Source organism: Aphanomyces astaci (genome assembly GCF_000520075.1).
Source record: "Aphanomyces astaci strain APO3 unplaced genomic scaffold supercont1.138, whole genome shotgun sequence".
Taxonomy (NCBI): Eukaryota; Oomycota; class Saprolegniomycetes; order Saprolegniales; family Verrucalvaceae; genus Aphanomyces; species Aphanomyces astaci.
The window spans coordinates 51,216-65,638 of NW_009798401.1; the positions used below are offsets into that span (position 1 = coordinate 51,216).

Here is a 14,423-nt window from a genome sequence, read left to right on the forward strand (position 1 = left end):
TTTGTCCCACGGGGATTTTGGACGTTTGCGAAAGATGTCTGCGGTGGCGGCGCCGACGACGGCTAGAAAAGGCTTGCTGACGCGACTCGTGGACAATGGCCGTGTCCAGCCGCTAGCCCTATACGTGGCATGGATCGGAGTCCTCTTGGGCATCGCCTGGGTCTTGGCCCATCCAGTGGCAACAGTCACAACTGGGGAACTTAAGAGTCGCGGGACATACTTCTCCGAGAATGCGCTTCTGGTCGATTCAACAATGTCGGACATCACAGATCTCCAGGTACTTCATCAATATTAGCGCTATTCAAGATTCTTTCGTCTGATGCGTCCATGGCCAGGCATCGTGGGCCAAGAAACTGCACAAGGAGTACATCAACCTCGAGTGGACAGACGAGAACGGCTGCGAGCTCCACAGCACTTGCACGCATGTGATGCATTGGATCGAATCCAAACTGCACGCGATTCCCGGCGTCGAGGTGTATCGCCAACAATACACCCAGCATCTATACGACGCCGAATATGTCAACCGTACGAATCTGTACGCGGTCTTACGCGGGGCTCCCATGGTCGACGGCAAGGAATCGTTGGTGTAAGTCAGCCACTGTCCCATTCCCCGTATCTCAGGGTATGTAGATTGGTGGCGCAATACCCCAACATCCCTGCTACGAACAAGAACGGATTCTCGGCATTAACCGTCGGCTTGGCTATGCTGCGCTACCTCAACGACAAGAAATGGCTGGCCAAAGACGTCGTGTTGCTTCTCACCGACGGTGGGAAAAATCCTTGCATGTTGTACGCCGTGTAGGGATTTTTCCTCATGCCCAATGGATGATTTGTCTAGATGGGCCCAACGATGGCAGGGACGGGTACTCACCTGGAGTCGAGGTAATGATATTCCTCTATTTCCCAGGTACGAGATGTTCATGCTCTGTTGGCATAGGCGTGGCTGCAAGCATACCACTCGGATCCATTTTCGACATCGTCGCCGTTACCTATGCATGCTGGTGTCATTCGTGGCGCGATCAACCTGGAAACGAGCTCAGATCGCCACAAGTACAACGCCGTAAGTAGTTCCACCCTGTATCTTATTATTATTAGTATCCACCAGGATTACGAAAGCAAAAAAAAATATTATTTTTTAAATAGTATGGTATCGTTATATGTGAATACTTATAACGTTCGTATGCATACTTCGCATAGGTGGGCATATTCACGGCCGGAATGAACGGCCAGCTCCCGAATCTGGATTTGGTCAATTCGGCAGTAGACACACTCGAAAACGAGCGATTCGCTATTGCCTTGGACAGGTATAAACCCTACGAAAACGTTGTTTCTTAGCAAAACGTTTGGTTAGATGCGCCGACTCGTCCATTGTGTGCGATGATGTGCTGGAGCTATTACACCCGTGGGTGCGCTCAATGGTGTCCCCCGACTTGGACGGGTACCTCACGCGGCTATTCACCATGCTTCGCTTCATGAAAACACTGGCAACGGGGCCATCGGGGCCCCATGCCAACTTCATCCACTACAACATCGACGCCATCACCGTCGCCGCCCTCCATTCGAAAGCATCTTCGTCCTTTCAGCTGTCCAACTGGATGCGCGCCATCGCCACGGTCGTGCGCGGCGTGAGCAACTTGGAGGAAAAGTTCCACCAGTCGTTTTACTTTTACCTGCTGCCGTCGACCCGCACGTTCGTGTCCATTGGCGAGTACTATTACCCGATGGTGCTGCTGATGCTACCTTTATTTGCGCACACGCTGTATATTGCCACCAACACGGTACGAATCCGATCTTTTTGGCTTGTGAGAAACGGACCTATGTATATAATATTTACATACAGGGAGGGCTTCGGCTGGCGTTTGCGCTGGCGGCGTTCGCCACCGCGGCGGGCCTGGGCGTGCTCTTGCTCATCCTGACCACCCATTTGTCGGTGCTGGACCCCATCGTGCCGCTGTTGGACCTGACAAAAACCCACCCCGAGACGCTTAGTCGGTCCTACTGCTGGACGCTCGTGGGGATCGCCGCGGTGTTTCAGCTCGTGGCGGTGCGCTGGCTCGTCCCGGCGCTGGCTACACACGCCTTGCTTGACGGATGTGTGGACGAGAGCCAGTGGCTGCGGCAAATCCACGACCACCGCAAAGAATTCCAAGCGACTCGACCGGAAAACGACCGGAATAAGGATCTTTTGGTACGTAGAATGAGTTATTTGGTTCGTATCGACAATGGAACACTGGTTTGTATAGGTCGAACACGTGCCGTATACGTCCGACAACGGGTGGCTCGCCGTGAAAGGGCTGGCGTCGATCTTTGTCATGTACGAGATATTGAAAAAGTGTAGTAGTGCAATAGTCCGATGCTGAAGTTGAGATCTGTAGTGTGGTGCACTGTGCCGTGGGTATCCTCAACTACCCGTTTGCCCTGCTCTGTACGTTGCCGATAGTTCCGCTGATTGCTCTCTCCAAGCCATCCGTGGAATCCACAACCATTCGCAGTGCATTCAACGCACTGTTGCTGCTTTTGCTCAGGTATGTTTGTTTCCCTACATATATGTTCTGCAATCATCGATTACTCTGTACATAGTCCCGTCGGATCTCTCGTCCTCTTGGACGTTGCCCATCCTGGAGGTACGTGAATAATACATGTTAAGACCATGTTTGTGTGTCTTATGCAAATCTAAATGTAGCCATGGATGGATTGGCATATGGAATCAACGGCTACGCCCGACACGGTTTACTGACAGTGCCGTACCTGTGCATGGTGTACTTTCCGGTGCACACGCTGGCCATGTGGGTGTACTTCTTCCAGCCCAAAGACAGCGCGACCGATTACGACAATTAACACTCTTAATCTAAGGTTCAAACGAACGTCGTTGTATTAATAATCGCCACGTCATACTGAGAATTCGCTATAAACTTGCAAAATTCGCCTGGTCGGTGAGTTTCGATTCGACGGGGTCTGGAAATTCGTATCGAATCCACAATATATTCTAGTTCCATATTAGGACGTGATGTGAGTTTACTACTGTAACTGTATGTAAAGTCCAAACCATCGTATTGTTGTATTAATACTTCCGGTAGGTAGTGAGGAGGCGTCAGTTCCACGACGTTGTCGCTCGGTTTCATCCCACACGTAACTCCTATGTCCATCTGTGACATTTTCACAATTAGCCGCCATGACCGAGCGAGCGATGCCGACCCGCGGCCCAAGCCGGTTGAGCCATGCGAGTTTCTTTGGTGTGATGCGGTCTTCACAGGACATTCGCAGCCGCATCAACACCCGCAAACTGTCGACCAGCGTCATCATGGTCGTGCAGCAGCGCCAGAATCGGTGGACCATCGACGCAGAGTCCACGTGGCTGAGCGTGTGGAACTTGGTGCTCATGGTGGCCATCTTCCACGCCGTCTTCTGCGTGTCGTTCTTGCTGTCGTTCCAACTCCACGACGACGTGGCTGCGACCCACGTCCGCCTCGACGTCCTCGAGTGTCTCTTTGTCATTGACATTTTCGTCAACATGCACACAACTTTCTACAAGAACGGCAACGTCGTCATGGAGCTGTGGCGCACACGAACCAAATACGTGTGCTCGACGGCGTTCATCTTGGACTTGGTGCCGTTGCTGCCCCTGCGGCGCTGCTTCTTCCTCGACCCGGTTGATCCCATGGCAAAGTTCGTGGACCTGGTCAAGTTGCTAAGACTCGTTCGACTGCCCAAGTGCATTCTGCACGTCGATCGGCTCTTCGCCAAGTACTTTGCCATGGTCAAACTCGTCAAGATCGTCGCGGCGTGCGTGGCGGTGTCGCACGTGTTGGCTTGCATGCGGGGTTGGTTTTACCCCAACCAACACCACAACCAACACCGGCGCCGCCTCTCGGGGTCGTCTACGGCCGCAGATCCGTGGCTCCCCGTCCCGAGCACGTCCCCCGGGCTAGAGTACCTGGCGTCGGCATTTTGGTGCGTGTGATCTTCGATCTTGACGGCGTCTAATGTGTGTCAGGTCGTTCGGTTTGCTTTCGGGCCTGTTTGAAGGGGAAGTGCCCCACACGATCAACGCGTGTCTTCTCACTTTGGTCGTCATGTTCTCGGGGGTGTTTTTGTTCCCGTACATTTGCGGCACGTTCTTCATGATCTCGAAATGCTCGTCGCAGCACACGGAAGCGTTCGACGCCAAGCGCAACCAGCTCAAGTACATCCTGGCGTACCATCGTGTGCCTGCCGACGTCCAGCAGCGCGCAATCGAGTACATTGAGGTATGGCACGTCCATTCCTCCATTTTCGGCTGAAGCAGTTGGTTTATCATGTACATTATTCCAGCACGAACACAACACGGGCGATGCCCTGGACCGGCAATACTTAAACCAACTCACGCCCAGCGTCGTGCGAGACATCAAGGTCTCCGTGTACGAGAAGATGCTGTCCCATGTGCCGCTCTTTCGGCCGTGCGGTCCCCACTTCATCCACGCGCTGGTGGCGCTGATGGAAACGACGTCCGTGCCAGCCAACTACGTGCTGTGCCGCGAGGGCGACGATGCCGACGCCATGTACTTTGTGCAGACGGGGGTGTTGCAACTCACGAGCGCCCAGGCCGCCGTCGAGCCCAAGGAGCTTCGAAAGGACATGTACTTTGCCGAGCTTTGTCTCGTTGTGCCCAAACAACGCATTCACACTGGTACCCCCCCTACGTATTGTTTCGAAACGTATGACCATGTTGACGACCGAATGTTGTAGTCACAACCGCCACGTTTTGCGTTTTGCATGCGCTGACGCGAACCAGTACCGCCGTGGTACTGGCGGCGTATCCGCATTGGGCCGAGCGGATCCGAGAAGCAGCCGCAAAGATGCTGGCGCTGGACACGATGCGAAGGACACTCCATTCCCCAGACGACGCCGCCGCAGCCGCCGCCATTGCAGCAGCCGCGGTGGTGGTCAAGCGGTCCAAGTGGCCGCGGCTGCTGCGCCACCACACGATCCACCGCCACGGACGCAGGCGGTTCATGTGGCTTATATGTCTCCAAGCGATTCAGCTGCACCACGCCGTGTCCATTCCGTTGCACAGTTGCTTTCCAGCGATTTACTTTTCAGCCACCCTCACTATCGTCAACACCATCGCAGATCTGTGTTTGTGGTTAGACATGTACGCCAACTTGCACTTGAGCTACGATCACGACGCCGAGCACATTGTGGACGTCCAGCAATGCGCGCGGCACTACCTCCACACCAAGGCCCCATTGCACGTGATCTCGACGCTGCCGTGGTGGGTGTTTGCCCCCAGCTACCACACAGTCCTTCGACTCCCCCGCTTGCTTCGGTATTCTCTTTCACAATGACATGTCGTAGTTCTTAACGTTATGTAGGCTATGGGACTTTACCAGTCAACTCGACGAGATCTCCCACCACGTCACGTTGGATGGCCCCAAGCGCACCGTCCTCCTCTGCCTTCTCCTTCTCATCACGTACCACGTAACAAGCTGTCTGTACTTTTGCATGACGCAGGTCGACGGGTACAGTTCGCGGCCTGGACAAGACTGGCTGCCGCCTCTTGCGTTCAAACTGTCGCCTTGGAACGACACACACATGGTCGATGGACTGAACCAAATGCACGAGATCGGATCACCTTCATACGTTGAGATCATATGGAGCCAGTACTCGCACTCGTTCTACTACGCCGCGTCGGTAATCACGTCCCTCGGCCGAGGGATCGAACCCGACAGCGTGCATCAGTACATGTTTCACTACCTGTTTATGGTGTTTGGGTTTGTCTTCATGGCGTACATCATCGACGAAGTGCAAAAAGGCATCACGGCGTCGGCGGTTGAACAAGTCGCGTTCCTAAGTCGTCGGTCCAACATCCTGTGGTTCCTCCAACAGCAGCATGTGCCTCCCCGTATCCACCGGCGCGTGAATTCGTTTCTCGAGTTCTGGTGGAGCGCCCACCGAGGGGCTGACGTCAACGCCCTCGTCGCCCCCCTCCCCCTACAGACGAAGCGAGACATCCTGTCGCATGTTTGCCACGCCGTCCTCGGTCGGTTTCGGCTTTTTCACGATGACGACAGCGCCTTGTTCAAGACAATGTCGACTGAGTTTGTAGACGCGATCCACATTCGACTGTACGGCCAGGGCGAAACCATCTTCTCCGCGGGGGACTTTGCCAATGGCGTGTACTTTCTCGTCGAAGGCCGCGTGGCAGTCCACACGACACCGCCCCAGAGGGTGGCCAAGGGTATGGCGTTTGGCCTAGCGGCCTTTTCCGAAGGAACGACCGTGTTTTACGAACATACGACCGTGGCGCTCAGCGGATGCATCGTGGCCTTTCTGCCCCACGGGGGCCTTCGAACGCTGCTGCATCTGGTGCCAACATTCCTGGACGACTTGCGGAGACCGCCAGCCGACACGTCGCATCGAGGGATGGCCTCCCAGATGAGTGTCAACCACACCAATAGTCGATGGCCACTCTTGACGCAGCCCCCTGAGTCAACGGCCATCGATCCGGACGCACCCGTCGTGCTCGTGTGGGAAGTGTGCATGTTTGTCGCCATGAGTTACCAATGCATTGGCGTGCCATTTCGCATGACATTTGGCCCAGCCCATGAGCTGTCGGATTCGGCGGACAGCGTGGTCATGGCGCTTGAGATTCTCTTTCTGCTGGACATGGTGCTTCGGCTGCACTTGGGGTACTTTGCCCTTTTCTTGTTTCGTACTCTGATCGTGGTTGCTAGGTACTACGAATACGGCAACAAAGTGATGGACCGGCGGGGAATTCGGCGGCGCTACGTGCGGTCTGTGGCGTGTCTGTTGGACGTGGTGGCGATCGTGCCGCTGCAAGTGGTCAACTGGGCTGCGTCCAGTGACCTCCAGTCCGAGTCGTGGAACGCCAACAAGCTCGTGCGCATGTACAAACTGTCGTCGATGCTGTCGCGGTTCGAGCAGCGATTTGTCACGCTCAACATCCAAGTGCGTCTGTTCCAGCTGCTGTTTTACACGTTCTTTCTCAGCCATTGGGTCGGGTGCCTCTGGTATAGCTTTGCGTCCAACACGACCGACCTAGCCGGAAACAACAACGCGACCACGACAACAACGTTTGGGCTGAATCCGTGGTTGCCCCCCGCCGCGCTCGAAAACAACACAATCACATTCCAGTACTACGCGGCCCTCTTTTGGGGCTTCGGGACCATGTCGGGATGCTCCCCTCGGAACCTGCCTACCACGACCGTCGAGCGGTTCTTCAACGTGTTTGTGATCCTCGTGGGGGTATTTCTGTTCTCGTACGTACTGGGCAATTTGGCCGACATCGAAAAGGTCGTGGACGGCAACAACCGCGACTTTTACGCAAAGTTGAGTACGTTGCGGCTGTTCCTGACCAAGTACAAGTTTCCCCTCGAAGTGGAGAAGCGCATCAAACACTATTTTTTCTACCAAACATTCCATTCCATCCACCAAGAACCGATCCTCAGCGCCTGTCTACCGCCGTCGCTCGTCACGGACACGCGCATGTTTCTCCTGCAGCCCATGATCGACCAAGTCAATTTCCTCCGAGGCACCGACGCCCCCTCCCGCCAAGCCGTTCGCATGGTCGTGTCGCTGCTTGTTCAGCAGCTCATTCCCCGCGGTAAAATCATTTGCAAACAAGGCGACGTGGGCCTTGAAATGTACTTTGTGTTTGCGGGTTGTCTGGACGTCCTTGTCACGGAGACCGCATACGGGCCGCCGCCGCCGCCGTCCTCCTCTGCCATCACCCCCCTGAAGACTGCCAAGCTCCCCAAGGCGCAATCCTTTCAGACCCAGCTCATGGAGTCCATCGTCCAGCGATTTCAACGGTCCCCGGTGAATCCTGCGGCTTCGACACGCCCCACCTTTCGTCGGTCCGTGAGCATGCGTTTCAGCGACGCGTCGTCGTCACTGCGGTCGACCAGCGGGACGGTCCACGTCAAAGTAAACGAGATCCTCCCGGGAAGTTACTTTGGCGAAGCGTCACTGTTTTCTGACAAGCCGCGCAACGCCAACATCCAGGCACGCACGTTTTGCACCGTGTACACGCTGTCGCGCCAGCATTTGCACGCCGTGTTCAACCTGCATCCGACGTGGAAACAAACCGTCCTGAACATCGTCAACGGATGCCACAATAAGCGCCAGAACCAGCAAATCGTCGCGAAGGTTGGCCACACCCTCACGGCGTCCGTCAAAGCGAAAACGCGCGTGGCCTTAGTGGTGCCGAAAGTCGCTCGAAATGTCAGCACGTCCATCCTGGCGAACATCAACGTTCTCTATACCAAGACCACGGCCACCGTAGTGACCCAGCGCTGGCCCCTCAGGTAGTCCCCTTAGTCCCCCCCAATCCCCCCAACCCATAATTTCTCTTCTTGTAGGGCCCTACTGCAATACGTCGAGCGCATCGAAGTGCAGTCGCCGCTATACATCCGATGGCTTCAACTGCTCTCCGCGTGCATTGCGTACCAAGCGCTATACATTCCGTACACGATCTGCTTCGATGTGGTCGTGGTCTCAGGGGCGGTGACCCAAACCACCACGATCCTCAATGTCGCCACCGACTTGGCGTTTCTGTTTGACATGTGGTTCCGCCTACATCTGGTGGCCAATGACACGTCGGTCGAGTTTTACGAAGACCCGATCGTGGGCCCTCACAGCTATCGGTGGCCAGCCAAGTGTGTCGACCTGCTTAGTGTGTTGCCCCTCGACTACTTGGGCCGTGCGGCGCTAGACAACTCCAGAGATGACGGGCGATACCATCACGTGCTGTACTTTTTGCGCATGAACCGACTCGCCAAGCTGCTTCGGCTGCCCCACGTCCTCAGTGAAATTACCCGGCTGTCCCTGGCCAACGACCTCAACTTTCTACGAAAACTCGTCGCTGTCTACGTGTGCATAATCTATTGGATCGGATGCCTCTACTTTTGCATGACGTACGTCGATGGATACGGCGACACGTGGCACTCGTGGCTCCCCGTGGACGAGTTTGAAGCGACCAACACGACCGCCAACGACCTGCACCGCCTCGTCCGCGCCATGTACTTTTCCACAGGCATCTTCACCAACACTGGTATCCAACATATACACAGTTATCCCTCTCTTATTTGCATTGGACTTAGGCGTGACGCTGCTCCCCACAACTGTGTACCAGTACGTGTTTGTGATCGCCGTGTGCCTCTTCTGCCTCTTCGCCACGTCCTACTTCATCGGCCAAGTGTCGACTATGTTTGTGTGCCTAACGCAACACGAAGTGGAGTTCCGCATCAACGAAATGTACACCGAGGCATACCTGACCCGCACACCCCTCAAGGATACCCTCCGCCTCCGCTTGTACAAGTACCTCAACTACTGGTGGCACGCCCACCGCGGGGTCCGCCATGACGACATCCTGCAGGAGCTGCCGCCTGAAATCAAAGGCCAGGCCATCGTGTGTTTGGCCCACAGCGCCCTGACGACGTTTGTCACGACGTTCTTTGCCCCACTGCGAGGCGAATCAACTGAACTGGACATGGTAAGCAAGGCAGACGGCACGACCAGATTGGTTCTTGATTGATTTGCACGCTCCATGTATATATATATATATATATATATATATATATATGTTTTATGGTTTATATGGCTGTATAATATATACTTCGAAGTATATGCTTCATGGTTTATATGGCTCAAAAACTACAGTTTTTTGCGAGCTAGTGTCGACGGTGTGAAATGAATGCCAGTATTTGACCGTTTCGTGAATATTATTCGTAGCTCCGGTTTCGCATTGCGTGTTGCGTGCGGTTGGAGATCTACCCACACAACGAATACGTGGTGGTCGAAGGTGACATTGCACGCACCATGTACTTTGTCGTGTCTGGCAGCCTCCTCACCACGCACCACAACAACGACAGCACCATCCACCGGTACCGCGAAGGGCACTACTTCGGGGAAACCAACTTCCTCACGGCGCCGTCCGCGCCGGTGTCTGTCAAGACTTTGCGGGCATGTGAGCTCCTGGCGCTCACCGCCACGGGCCTCGTGAACGCAATGGAAGGCGTGCCGCATTTCAAGGCGGCGTACCACATGGTGCTCAAGATGTACGGCGATGGACACAAGGACGCCGTGGCCATGGAAGCCATCGGGACCACGCTGCGGCACCTCAACCCGACTTTCCTGAGCGGCAACGCGCCGACCACCGACCGCGATTATTGGGATGCATTTCGACGGTTTCTGCATTTGGTGCACACGTCGCACGCCAAGGAGATGGAGATGGATGTGTCCGCGTCGTACAAGTTCCTCGACTGTTCGTGCTGCCACGGCGCCACGGCGACTGTCCTGTGTCCGATCTGTCGCGCCAATTTCTGCACCGGATGCAACTTCCTCGTGCATCTAAACACCGAGCGAGAAGCCCACTTGGACGAAACCAAACCCATCCATGTCGCCCGCCGATTGTTCACCATGTACTATTTTGCCAAACGGTGGAAGCTTCGCGCCCAACGAGCCCTCGCGATTCGTCGAGGTGATACGAATGGAGGCGGCGCCATCCCCGCCCTACATGGCAACACACAGAACAGCACAGGTGCATCGATGGCACTGTTGCTTCAGGAAGGCATTGGGCTTGATGCCACTCCCGACGTGACAGTGAAAGTTCGGAAGGCTGACCGGAAGAAAACGCAGCATGGCCAGAATTTGTGCAGCAAAAGGCCGCGACGGTCGCGTCTGGGTCCAAGTCCAAGTGTGTCCACCGTCCTCATGTCGTCAACTAGTTCGCTAGCGCCTGGAATCATGTCTATTCCCAGCACGTCGGACATTCCGTCGAACGCGGCAGCAGTACGGCCGCTGCCGTCAAAATTAGCGGACACTTGATGGTGGATGTAATACAGTTACTAGTTCAGTAGTACTCTAACTTACGAACACTTGACTGTAAATTGAGTTTTGAAATACTGGCTTCGGATTGGTCCGTTCATTTGTCCTTACGTCTATTTCATTGGCGTATGCCACATCGCAAATACGATGGCCCGCCGAGGTGTCTTGGCGCTTACGACGCTGTTTCGCCTTCCTCATGAGGGCATGGAAGCGTTTGAGGTGCTCAGTCGGTACTAGCATCACATTGCATGAGGATAAGAACTTGACTGAGAGGTGCCACTGCTTCTGCTTTAGGGGATCTGCTATGCTGGTCCATCGCACCCGAGCCAAGCGGAACCCCTCACTCTTGCACGTGCTCACATGCGCGCATGTCGCGTGTCCGTGGCGATATCCTGCTTATTACCCACACGAGTGGCTTCAGCATGTTGACGAAGGCTTTGTTAAGCACACGCTGGCGTTACGAGAGGTACATATCATATGACACACCAGTCATTCGTGACGACTCGGTAGATCGGATCAGGGGCGACCATGTGGGAAGTTGATCTCGAGCCACATACTGCCGTGCATCCTTCCCGGTACTACCATGTCTTGGGCTATCCTTGCGTTGGCGCATATGACGATGGATGCTTCTAGAGACCTAGCCCTCCTCGAACTGAAGTCGTCCGTCGTCCGCGACGATAAGTCAGTCGACCCGTTCGACCTGGACACTGCCTTTTCCGTCGCAGAGAGCGAACCCCTCGTGTTCGACGGCCACGTTCAGCCTGACGAGACGACGACATGCGTCCAGCCGGAATCGGTTGCGGGTGCCTACTTCTGGCTCAACCCGACCACGAAGCAAGCATTTGCGTCCAGCGCCACGGTACTCACCCAAGGCATGTGCGGCGGCGCCGCCTTCACGACGCACGGGCGCAAGGTGGTGGGACTCGTGGAAGGCATCGTGCCCGTGGTGGAGAACGCCTCGCCCGCGTACAAAACGCTCGAAAACCACGTCGCGATCATTCCGCGGGACGACCTGACCGAGTTTGTCTTGGACTTTGAGGCTGGCGGCACGAATGCAGAGTTGCTCTTCACGGGCACCGGGCTGCAGGGTTAGGTACTAGGCACATAGCTCTACGTAGTTGAATGCCTTGTAGCTGGCTAGGAGGCGATGAATTCATCGGACCACTGCGTGTCTTGAGGATTATAACATGTCAAGGCTGCTTATTTTTACTACGGTAGTACTGTAGTACTATTCATAACGATGAACCAAATGTACAAATGTACAGTACAGTGCTGCCCCAATGGCTTTTCGTTTGCGAAGGCAGTTTACAGTTAATATCTGCAGGCATGGGGTCAAGGTATGGTGGGATTTTACGATTGTTGTGGTGTTGCAGAACACTGCATCCAACTTGGTGGCTGCGAATGGAGCGGCTAAAGTGATGGCAACATGTACCGGTAACGTCGCGTCGAGGTCCCACGACCTCGAAAACTTAACCGTTGCCAGCATGGATGGAGGCAATTGGAAGAGCTATATCACCGCCGCCGCCATCGGCGCTGTCGCATTGCCAGCTGCTGGTTTGGCTGCAGGAGCATTGGTTCCTGCTGCCATGGCGTACTTTGGAACGGTTGTTGCAGGTGTCGGAACCATGCACGCCGCGGGTGGAGTGGCGGCAACACTGCAATACGCTGTTGTAACCCTGGTATCCACAACGGCCGCTACAGCAGGTGCTGTGACTGGACTCATTGGTGCGGCTGCCGCTGGTATATACTGTAGCGTTCCTTCGAAGAAGAAGCCTAACGAATTATAAGCTTACTTACTATTAACGTCATACTTCGAAGTATTCTTGTGTTCTAACGTTACTCGAAATTTCAATGTGTTGTGATCGAATAAAGTCGGACATCTCATCCGACTCAATTCTGATTGGCTTAAATTCGACCTAATTATCTTGCCTTTACTTGTTGCTGCATCATTTGGGGTCACAGTCTGTCAATTCCGACTTCATTGTACTCACTCCTACATCCACAATTTTGAGAAATACTGTAAGGGGAGCGCCCAATATATGCGGGTGCCGTGCAATCCATTAAGTAGGGTGTATATGGCAACTTATGTCTCCCGTCTACGTTTTCTAGCCAGGCGTACAAATGTGACCATCTTCATTTGGGAGCGCAACTGGAGTTAGTCGGCCAGTACTGCGCCGTGTCAGGAGCCAAACTGAACATAGACAAAACGGAGATTCTGTGTTAAACCTCAACCAACCAATACTGTTCGTCCATGGCCTGTCGTTCGCCGCGTCGGGTCAGCCGATTCGTTACCTCGGCATCTTGTTGGGACACAACCTACCACCGGGATACCAAGTTAACCGACTCACGGATAAACTATACGAAACCTTTAGTACTGGGGTTGTCGCGCGCGCACAATGAACGGCCGACGCCTGCTGGTCCAGACAGTTATCCTGTCCATCTTTTGGCACTTCACGGCAGCGGTGGTCGTGCCGCCAAAACAGATAGCAGCCTGGCTATAGCTGGTGAACAAATTCATCCAGAATAGGGTTGTGGACCCTACACAAAAGACTGTATCACTGATGCAAGCGGCACATCAATACGATAAGTCAGTAGGGTGGCGAGTACCTCATATCTCGTCCATCATCGCATCGCAACGGCTTGCCCGCTTGCGCCTGTTGACGCGATCACCTACGGAAACAGACAATCAGTGGGTATGTTTAGCACACGGAATGTTTGCTGCAGCACTCGAACCGGGTGATCGACCGGATCGGCACAACATATCAAATGGGCGTGTTACAACCCTCCCAAACCCACCCGTAACCACCCCATGCTAAGTACACACGGCACTATGGAGAATGTGGCAACGTACCTTAAACTGTTCCGCCGCTCTGTCGCTGTCGCCACTCCCATGCAGGCTGATTTTTGGAACCGTCTGTAATACCGTGTCCTGCCGGTTGGCTACTGCTTCTACTACATGCAGTTAGTAAATCCCAGTTGCATACAATGCCCCTATCGAGATTGCCACGCCGTAGAAACTATCCAACATGCCCTGCGCACCTGCTCCCACGTCAGGCCGCTCTGGGACATCGTGTCCGCTCCTTGGCTACAATTTGGCCTGAGTTTCGAATGGACCTACATTCTGGATATAACCAAACTACAACCTGCCCAAGACTGGTCCCATGTGGCCACCGAGCTCATTCTCATTGCACTGTGGACGATGCTCGCCGGTGGCGTGCTGAGACGCCTGTGGATCTACCGCAACACAGTGAAGTACGAAAGCGCAAACAACCTCCATACACCGTCCGTGCTGGAAATTGTTCTGCTCAACTGGTCGGCCCAAGTACGTCGTCACATTCAGCTACCGTCGACACTCGACGACGAACGAAACCACTTCCAAGCCATCTTGAACCGCCTTGGTCAAGACCCCAGCTACCGCGGTTTCTGGACAAAATATCCGCTCCACTTATCGTTCAATCCTTTGACCAGGCGCTTACCGCTCAAGTGACACCGCTCAATTTAACAGCCGGTATATTTCACACTTGTTCATATATTTCAAATGATGTTCCATCTATTTCGATTTTAGATGCAAGTATGATCCATCGTAGTGGGACTTT

General features: G+C 54.4%; 4 protein-coding genes across 5 annotated transcripts; all 4 read left to right on the plus strand.

The window, feature by feature from the left end:
• The first annotated feature begins 6 nt into the window (after positions 1-6).
• H257_18132 lies at positions 7-2,864 on the plus strand. 2 transcript variants are annotated; one of them, XM_009847140.1, is made up of 12 exons: positions 7-277; positions 336-586; positions 631-767; positions 839-882; positions 938-1,060; positions 1,198-1,304; positions 1,352-1,778; positions 1,841-2,188; positions 2,244-2,314; positions 2,376-2,525; positions 2,581-2,624; positions 2,684-2,864. In XM_009847140.1, exons 1-12 carry the CDS (start codon positions 35-37, stop codon positions 2,836-2,838), a joined length of 2,100 nt encoding a protein of 699 aa, XP_009845442.1. In that variant the 5' UTR covers positions 7-34; the 3' UTR covers positions 2,839-2,864. The 2 variants fall into 2 exon arrangements, with proteins under 2 accessions (XP_009845442.1, XP_009845443.1); XM_009847141.1 differs by having other exon boundaries at positions 2,376-2,624.
• A 308-nt stretch (positions 2,865-3,172) lies between these two features.
• H257_18133 (hypothetical protein) lies at positions 3,173-10,907 on the plus strand (the record flags this gene model as incomplete). The annotated part of the gene is made up of 9 exons (XM_009847142.1): positions 3,173-3,951; positions 3,995-4,247; positions 4,312-4,666; positions 4,726-5,305; positions 5,352-6,668; positions 6,714-8,306; positions 8,361-9,052; positions 9,102-9,493; positions 9,733-10,907. 9 exons carry the CDS (start codon positions 3,173-3,175, stop codon positions 10,825-10,827), a joined length of 7,056 nt encoding a protein of 2,351 aa, XP_009845444.1. The 3' UTR covers positions 10,828-10,907.
• A 67-nt stretch (positions 10,908-10,974) lies between these two features.
• On the plus strand, positions 10,975-11,920 carry H257_18134 (hypothetical protein; the record flags this gene model as incomplete). The annotated part of the gene is made up of 4 exons (XM_009847143.1): positions 10,975-11,057; positions 11,122-11,293; positions 11,338-11,402; positions 11,461-11,920. The coding sequence occupies 4 exons, from the start codon at positions 10,975-10,977 to the stop codon at positions 11,918-11,920; spliced, it is 780 nt and encodes a 259-aa protein (XP_009845445.1).
• Positions 11,921-12,311: 391 nt separating this feature from the next.
• Positions 12,312-14,314, plus strand: H257_18135 (hypothetical protein; the record flags this gene model as incomplete). Its single annotated transcript, XM_009847144.1, has 2 exons — positions 12,312-12,567; positions 13,842-14,314. The coding sequence occupies 2 exons, from the start codon at positions 12,312-12,314 to the stop codon at positions 14,312-14,314; spliced, it is 729 nt and encodes a 242-aa protein (XP_009845446.1).
• Between the last annotated feature and the right edge of the window lie 109 nt (positions 14,315-14,423).

What these genes read in the sequence shown, in the direction of transcription:
- H257_18132 (XM_009847140.1), top strand. Translation starts at nt 35, where the DNA reads ATGTCTGCGGTGGCGGCGCCGACGACGGCTAGAAAAGGCTTGCTGACG. An exon ending in GACGGCAAGGAATCGTTGGT is followed by an intron (nt 587 to 630) that starts GTAAGTCAGCCA and finishes CAGGGTATGTAG; the next exon opens with ATTGGTGGCGCAATACCCCA. An exon ending in CTGGCGTCGATCTTTGTCAT is followed by an intron (nt 2,315 to 2,375) that starts GTACGAGATATT and finishes TGAGATCTGTAG; the next exon opens with TGTGGTGCACTGTGCCGTGG.